The 9,273-nt window shown below is 36.3% G+C and overlaps 1 protein-coding gene and 1 pseudogene across 1 annotated transcript; both read right to left on the bottom strand.

Moving 5' to 3' along the window:
- Window positions 1–549: 549 nt before the first annotated feature.
- On the bottom strand, window positions 550–3,177 carry LOC143581202 (laccase-4-like). Its single transcript, XM_077064028.1, has 5 exons — window positions 3,069–3,177; window positions 2,823–2,974; window positions 2,476–2,720; window positions 2,265–2,396; window positions 550–1,796 (listed from the first exon to the last, which is right to left on the bottom strand). The coding sequence occupies exons 1-5, from the start codon at window positions 3,171–3,173 to the stop codon at window positions 712–714; spliced, it is 1,719 nt and encodes a 572-aa protein (XP_076920143.1). The 5' UTR covers window positions 3,174–3,177; the 3' UTR covers window positions 550–711.
- Window positions 3,178–5,639: 2,462 nt separating this feature from the next.
- Window positions 5,640–8,898, bottom strand: LOC143581213 (putative protein phosphatase 2C 24; annotated as a pseudogene).
- Window positions 8,899–9,273: the final 375 nt, after the last annotated feature.

Genomic DNA, 9,273 nt, shown 5'->3' with positions numbered 1-9,273 from the left:
CAATGTAAATTAATATTTTATAAAGTCATCCGCTAAAGTAAACCCCCGCAACTCTGATATATCTACAAAACAAGTACCAATCGGGTGTCACACTCCTAGGCCCTAAGTCAGGGTGTAACAGGTTGGTATCAGAGCCATCGGTTTCAGAGAATTAGGTATTAATATGTTAGTACCTAAGCTTTAACCACTTGTTTAATACATAGGATAAACAAAGATTGGTACTCAACCTATCCCTAAGTATAATCTATGCAGATGTCTTATACAAACTACTTTGGGCATAGACGCCGAGTAGCTAGACGTTCAAACCCTGCACCTGAATCCGAGCCATCAGACATGGCCAGTAAATAAAGGATTGTTGGAGAAAATAACTTCTAATTAAAGTTGGGACTTCGTATAAATATTTTCTGAGCTGAGATTAATTCTGATTAATAAAATCAAAGTCAGAATTATTAAAATCTAATAACCCTCTAAGCAAATAAATGTAGAAATTTGCATGCCAATGACTTTATATCCTTCCTTCCAAGTTTAATTAGCATATATTTGTTAATGCCAGAAACATCATAAACATATCTTTTCATATAATTCAGAAAACAATCTCTTATTGTACGTACATCACATCTGAAAAATAAAAATTGAAAACATTGAATGGAATCACAATCACTCTTTAGAAACTCGAAGAAACAAAAGACTCATGAAAAATTGGAGTCAAATTCAACACTTTGGAAGATCAGAAGGTGGTGGAGGCAACTTCTGGTTCGGAAGCTTCCCATCCATCACTGCCCACGCCATTCTCAACCCCCAACTCAAGTGAATCTCAATATGACAATGCATAAACCACACACCAGGATTATCCGCCCGAAACCGAACAGCCACCCACCCACCAGCAGGCACACCAACAGTGTTCCTTTCAACCGGGTCAACAAGATTAAAGTTAGCCTGATCAGTCGCAGAGTTAAAGTTTCCGGAGCCTTGTCCCACCACATAAAAGTTGAAACCATGAAGATGAAGAGGATGGTTTTCGGCCCCAAGAATGTTGGTGCCTTGCATTACCAGCTCCACGGTGGCGTTGTATGGTAGCACCACCACTTTCGTGGCGTGGGTAACCCTGGTGTTGTTGGGTGGCGTCCCGGTGTAGTTGAACTGGCTAAGCGGGAATGCCGGGAAGTTAGTGGAGAAGACCTTGTTTGTTTTCCCAAAAAACCGCGCTTGAAGAAGCGCAGTTGTAGGCAATGCGAAGGAGATGTTGTTAACCGAGGCTGCAAACTTGGTGCCATTGGGCCCTTGACATGTTTGATTTTTCGGGCACGGGTCGCTCCCAAGCCCGACAGTGAAAAAGTAACGGTTATCGACTGTTTGTGGCACCTTAGATGGCAGCAAACCGTGAAATTTGTTGGTCCAATTTGCTACATATGAAGTGGCATTGATTGCTGGGAGTGGAGGTAGAGGTAGGCCTTTGATGGAAGCATTGGAGAATTGCATGTTATTAATGTTGTATTCAAGAACACCTACAACCGTGGTGTTATCGAAAGTTCCTGCAGCAGCGGTGGAATAAGGTCGGGCCGCCATTAAAAACCGGGCACTTGAGGTGATATTTTTCGTCTTTAGAAGAACATTGCTCGTTTGGCCTGGTGTGATGAAGATAGTGTCGGTTTCAAACGGCTTCAAGTAGGTTGCGTCGGTATCGACAACTGTAAATGTATGGTTTGTAATTTTGAAAAACAGTTCGTCGTTGAGTGCAGCATTGATGATACGGAGAAGGTACGTCTTTCCGGACGTCACGTTAAGTCGAAACGTTTCTGCATATAGATTAAAGGTTATTCAATTCATTAACAAGATTAACGCAAAAAATATAATAAATGACCCATTTTGGGCGTCACGTTAAGTCGAAACGTTTCTGCATATAGATTAAATTCATTAACAAGATTAACGCAAAAAATATAATAAATTCACGTAAATTTATTTTTAGTTTTTTAGGTGGCTTAGGAGATCGAAAAATGTCTATAGGTAGTTTTTGGAACATGGGGAATATTTGAAGTTTGCTATTTGAACAAATGGACTTGAAAAAAATTAAAAGTGAACTTTTATGAAGTCCAACTAGGATTTCTTTTGGGTACTGTCTATATATGTACCAGCATGTTTTATTTAAAAAAAAAAACATCTATATAAATACTTTTCATTCTTCCAAGCCACCTAAACTTTTAAAAGCAATTCTCCATTTTCCACCTCTAGCTGGTAAAATGGTATAACGAAAAAGAACTAGGTACCCTTTGGTGAAGAACAATTGTATAACGGTCCAGGCAGCCCGTTAATAGTATACGCGTCTGAATTATTTGGGCCAGCCCCGGTCTGAAGGGCCTGGTTGATCACCGCTTCTGTATCGGCTTTCCACCACTCTCCTGGTAATCAAACAACATTGTTTAGCTCAAGAAAACCGCATCGGTCCGTATATAAAACAAACGAGTCTTCAGAAGTTACCAAATATAATCGGGACTTCCTTGTAAGGTTTAACAAAAGGGTATGAAGTGTTAAGCCTTGGGAGAATAATAATCGGCCCGTAAAGGGTGGCTCGAATCCATGAAACATGGGCATGGTACCACAGTGTGCCTGTCTGTCCGACAATGGTGAAGTTGTAAACGTATGATTGGCCTGTTTGAATCGGGCATTGTGTTATGTATGCTGGCCCGTCAGCCCATCCAGTCCGAAGTTGTCGAATTCCATGCCTGCCCTCATCAGACATTTCAAAACTCGTGTCATTAAACTCGAATTTGGTTTATTTTGTCAACGTTCTATAAAATAATTAAACTAATTGCATATTTGCATACCAATGGATAGTAATATTGTTCGGGACATGATTGACAACTTTGATCACCAACCGGTCGCCTTCTCTAGCAATAATCCTTGGCCCCGGGAATTTCCCATTGACGGTTATTATGCTTTTCGTACTACACAGTCTTGTCACACTTTGCAATCGGATCTGAAAACCATATATAAAAGTTTTATAAAACATCACACGTATAAAGGAATAAGTGTGTTGTCACAATATCCAACATTAACCTTATTCGACTTACGTTAAACTTATAGTGTCGGGTGGCAGCATTTGCCAGATCAGGGTAGAAGCAGATAAAGCATGAGATGAATAAAATAGTAGGCAAGAAAGCTGATGGTACACCCATGCTGATTGTGTTAGTAATATGTGGAATATTGATGGTTTGAATATATGTTTGAGAGTTATGGTTTTTATATATAGGGATGTATGATCATATACTTACCTACTGCATGTGGACCAATAGGGATATGGAGTGGTGTTAAAGTCAATTTATCTGATTTTGACTTATATTCAACTGTCGTCAACTCATCTCATTGACTATTTTACCCTTGTTAAGGGTTTTGAGATGGAGACATATTTTCTTTTGTTGGTGTCACCTTAGTTATATGACATTCTATCCGTTCTACTAGTATTTTAGGTAAGTTATGATTAGTATTGAAAAATTCCCTCAAAGGGGTTATGATTACTTGATTAGTGAGAATTTCTTATATTTATATAGCATTTTTGTCATCTTGTACAAAGAGTTATGCTTAAATGTTTAAAGGGATGCAGCTTGGCAATTGCTACTAACCATTGGGATATATATCATGGCTGTAACAATCAAACCCATTAATAAGATATGATCACCATCAGTGACAGTTTCAGAAAGGAATCTCTAACAACAAAAGGTAGGTGTATAAAAAGCATGCAATATATTAATGTATATTTGTATCATGTTTAAGTTGGTTCCAGGAATTACAGTATTATTATGCTGGCATGTCCACTATATGTGTTGCTTTGTCGCATCTTCATAAGTAGAAAACATTGTTTCATTGAGAATGCGATTCGAAATTAGTTTCGAATGCCACATAAAGTTTGCCTTCATCATCACTCTCACTCCACAATCCGAAAAACATCACACATTATCCCTTGAGCTCATTAGTAGTAAGTTATCACAAAAGAAAGCCTTATAATTTCCATAAATCTTCTCAAAAATGAAAAAGGTAACAAAAACGTAAGATGGCATTTTGGGAAAAGTTAGCTATAGTTAGATATGGCAAATACAAAAAAATATAAAAGATAAAACTTACATTTGGAGTTCAACTATTAGTCTTGTTAATCAAGAAAATAAACGAATAGATTTGTTAGCCAATCTAATCTTCTATTTTCTTTGTTGGCAAAAGCATGGTCCAATGATGAATGGTGTAGGGCTAGACTGGTTAGGTCGTGATGGCGTAAACCCAACCAAATAGGGGCCTTAACAACTTCCATCTCAAAGAACAAAGAATACGACATCGTACCCACCCTCTTTTCAAGCAAAAGTAATCAAATTATGATATGGTCCTATGGAAGGAAACCCAAATGTTATGCATCACTCCAAATTTAAAAACGGTGAGAACCGAGATATACAAATAAGAGAAATGTATTTGAAGGTTGAAGTTTGTTGTATGGAAATTATTCTCATATGAACGAGCAAATAGATAGGTCCTTAGATTGATTATATAATAGAACCTATATATATTAGGATTACTAGATTTTATCCCCCATATTACGGAGTTGTTTTACATTATTCATTATTAATACTTATATATGTATATTTAGATTTTAATTTTATTTATTGTAAAAAAGTTAATAATTAATATACTTGAGGTTTGATGATGAAATGGTTTCACAAATAAATGATATGTTATAATCCGGTTTAAAAGTTATCTGGATTTTGTGATACCCATTACCCGTTTATTTTCTTTATTATAAAATTGTTTCGTAATTATAAATAATATCTTTTTTTAAATAAAATAAGATATTAATTTTTTATATATCCCTGTTTTATAGGATTTTCATATCAACTATTAGATGAGATTAATTTTTAATATAATGGGATGTTATAACCCGTTTAAGAGCTATCTGGGTTTGGTTAGACCTTTACCCGTGAATTCGGGTCAAATGCTTGGGAAGCCTACATTTACAAATAAAGCAATCTAATGGCTTGAGAGAATAATTGTTTTACATTTTTCATTTTTTAATATTTAGTTTTTGGATTTTAATTTTCTGTATTGTAAGAAAGTTAGTAATATACTTAAGGTTTGATGATGAAAGAGTTTCATAAATAAATGATATGTTATAACCCATTTAAAAGCTATGAGATTTGGTGACCCATGACCCGCTTATGTTTTTTACTATAAAATTGTTTATTAATTATAAATAGATATTAAATTTTAGTATATCCCTATTTTATTGGATTTTCATATCAAATAATTGGTAAGATTAATTTTTAATTTGATGAGATGTTATAACCCGCTTAAGAGCTATCTGGTTTTGGTAATATCCATACCCATGAATTTGGGTTAAATCAATGAGAGGCATCCATTTAAAAATCAAGCAATCTGGTGGCTTCCATAAAAGAAGAGAACGACCACATTGCGACACGTATGATTTTAGGGGTTTCGTTTATATCTATTATAGATAATTGTATTTATATTAGGCTACGATTCTTGTATAATTATCTCAAAATATTATCTTTCAGATTAACATAGGTGTCATTTAATTTTGGAATCTCAAAGATCATGTTTTGAATGAGTGAATTGCGTTTTTCATCTCTGTAGTTTTTCCAAATCTACGGTTTTAGTCTAATAGTTTTAATTTTGGAGTTTGTTGATGCGTCAGAGCACGCTTTGTCCCAACTCTCCAACCCTGCCTCTTCCTTCTCCATTGGATCCTTTTTCATCGGCCCCTTCCCTTTCAGACACATCTTCGCTACCCCACAAGCCGTTTCGTTTGAAACTACGTCCCACAATCCATCACTCGCAATTATCAAACACTCATCCTCTGTCGTTCGGTCAGTAACCGTCACCTCTAGCACAGATATTACATAGGGCTTCAAATAATTGTCACCTGAAATGACATAAATGAAATCATAACACCTCCTCATAAAGTCGAACTGATTTGAAACTCACCGATTGCTCTTGACATTGCAAGAACTCCTAGAACCCTTGCGCCTTCCCAATATATCACCCTTCCACCAGCGGCTTGAATCCTGTTGAGCTCATCTGGTCGATCTGGCTACAAAATCAATAACACGTACATAGATGAGAACCGTACCTATACATTTCATTGCCACTCAATCTATAAGTTGATTTGGATGGCAAAGAAACTATAGAGTTTGATGAAAAACTGTAATCAACGAGTTAACTCTACTACGAGTTAACTCGTCACCCAAGGGAACCTACCAAAGTTCGTTTGCCGCACCAGCAAACTCCAAAGATATCATTAAGACTTCCTTGAAGTCCGTCTACTAAAAAATTCCTATTATATTATCACAATTAACTAACCTTGTGATCGTTCGATAGAGGCATCGCTTTCCCATTTCGACACAGAACCGCTCTCGAATCACCACAATTTGCAACAATAATCTTATCAGGAGTCGTGACCGCCACAACTGCCGTAGATCCAACCGCGTCAGACTCCGGAGCTTGAAGGTCGCAACTGCAGTTACCGCCAACCGTGCTGTTATTCCAATCGGTTATTTCTTTATCCATTCGGTTAAAGCTTCATTCCATAGTTTTCCTCCATTCCATTAATTCCACCTTATTGTTCAGTTCTTCCTTCAGCAGCAAGTGTAACCGATCCTTACACCTCATCGCCACCTGCAACAATCACATAAATTAATAATGATTTCATAATTATCAAATTATTGATTTAATAATTTTTTTTATATATTTATACTAGGGCTGTAAACAAGTTGAGCCGCTGAGCCATGAGCAAGCTCAGCTCAGTCACAAAGGTCTAGGGCTGTTCACGAGTCGAGCCCAAGACAAGCCAGGGTGGTTTCGAGCTCGGGCTCGAAATTAAGCGAGCAAAGGCTCTAGCTCGATTTTAAAGTTAAACGAGCTTAAAATCGAGCCAACGAGCCGACCGAGCCAAGCCTGGGTCGATTTTGTCTCGGTTACAAAAATGATCCAAATCAGCTCAGATGTTTCAAATCAACTTTTTATAGCTGGTTTTATTCGAGCTTTTATCAAGTGAGCCACGAGCCTAAGCCTCGAGCTTTTTGAACAGCCCTATAAAAGTCCGGTCCTAATTATACATACGTGTGAACAGCCATGGCCATCATATACGCCATAATAATGCAAACTAGACGGTTGAATATTCATATTATCGACTCCGGTTAAAAACGACGGATGAACGGCAACGGCGTCTTCCATATCCCGCCGTCGTCCGCACACCGACGCCACGCCGTACTTGGGCGGCGTTTCAAAGTCAGCAAAAACCGCAGATCCGGTAGGTCTCAAAACAGTTGCCACTAGCGGCGTAGGCTTATTAATAACATCACCGCAGTCATCCTCCGTACAAGTACAGTAATGAAACGAGAACGTCGCCGGAGATATTGAAAATCTCGATCGTTTTACTCCGTTTTCGGCTTCCCTTAGTTTGGTGGCGTGGTGACTCTAGAACGACACGTGGAGGAGGTTGTGAAGTACGAGATTGTTTGGTATTTGTGTGGGAGGTTGGATTGAATTTAATTGAATTGATGTACATTCCCTTCACATTAAGTTAAAGTTTGTTTTAGCAACTTGTTATTTTTAGTTTTCTGAAACCTACTAATGAATCTTTTAAAACAATGTTCGGGATAAATGGTTTCCGGTGGTGTAACACTAATTTTTTTTTCATTTTTTTTTTTGTAAAGATTAAGGATTCAAATCTCATAAAAATTGGACGGTTTAAATGAATTCAAAAGTATAATATTAGTTCAAAAGAAAATTAATAAACAAGTTGATTGTGCGTATGATGAAAATTGTGTCGGGTTGAACATTGGTAAGTTGAACCGAACGTATGCATATATTTATTTGTGTAAAATATATTGGTCATGACTCGAAGATACTTGTATTATGAAAGTGAATATGAATGGTTTAGCGTATTAATACAAAGGAGATGTGAATGGCTTAATGGATTGTAAGAGGCTTGTAAGCATGCTTAACAGATTGTAATAAATTTTAAATGGCTTGTATCTTGTTGATGAATTAACTTGTTTAATTAAACGGGCTAGCATATTGACTTGTTAAATGAAATGGTTTAACTGTTTAAACATGTTGGTTTGAAGTTTGAACAAACAAGCTCAACCTATTAATTACTTCAAAGTTTATCATGTTTATCAATAATTTTGTACATTCTAATACGAGCTACGTGTGTTGCATTTTGTTTAAGAGTTGATATTTCAATTTCTTTTTTGTTTCTCCGAAACATATATTTATTGAGTTTTCATATTTATTAAATAAGTAGTAATTATATTAATCATATTGCGAATAGATCAATATAATTTACTCTTTCGAAACACAAACTAGAAAACATATAAGTTGATTGCGCATGAAAAAGGAGTAACCCTCGTATGAGGTTGTTGAGTTGATGGGCTAATCATGAGTCAACTGGTATACTTATTTGTGTTTTAAATATCGTTTCTAACTCTAAACATAGATAATTGTATAACATGAGTGATCAGTTTAACTCTTTTATTAAGACCATGTTTGGGATTCCTTATTTGCACCTTCTTTTAACTTATAAAAGTTGTTTTTGAAAAGTAAGTTACCCCTTCCTAACTTATTAAAAACTCATTTTTCCTTTTTTAAAAACTTAAAAAAGTCAAATTACCCAAACACCTTAATAAGTTATAAAATTGTGTCAAACGGGTTGTAACAACTGAGCGAGTTGTTAAAAAGTTGAAATTAAATTGTAAGCACGTCTAATGAGCTAGCTATAAATGAGTTAGCGGGTTAAAGTATATATGAAGTATAATTATTAAGACGGGTTTATTTGTTATTGACCTTATGCTCCAATGTCACGAGGGTGATGGTCAAAGCATGGGATCTTCGAGGTCTCATGTTGAAACATGACTCAACATGGTCTTTTTATATTGATGAGTTTTCTCATTGATGAATTCAGGTCGTATAAACGATTGTCATTTCGTTCCAGAAAGAATATCAGATATTAAGGATTGTTCAAACCCCGTGTTAAAGAAAAAAGAGCGGGTGGGTTTATTTATGTGGAAATTTTGAAGTGGTTATTTGGGAAAGGAAAACACGTGTATGTGAGGGAGGGGTGATGTAGAGAGCTTGGTCCAATGATTTGATGGTTCCTGGGAAAAAAGGACAGTAGCTGGCTACCTTTTATGACACCTATTGGACCAGTTATTTATTTCTTTTTTTTTTAAGAACGATAGACTTTTTTGTATTTAGACTATCGCATTCTCCGATTTT

This window comes from Bidens hawaiensis, unplaced genomic scaffold (genome assembly GCF_021521415.1).
Source record: "Bidens hawaiensis isolate Kalapana, Puna unplaced genomic scaffold, B.hawaiensis_p1.1 tig00030831_1, whole genome shotgun sequence".
Lineage (NCBI taxonomy): Eukaryota > Viridiplantae > Streptophyta > Magnoliopsida > Asterales > Asteraceae > Bidens > Bidens hawaiensis.
Note: the sequence above shows the minus strand (reverse complement) of the source record. Positions and strands in the feature narration are given on the sequence as shown.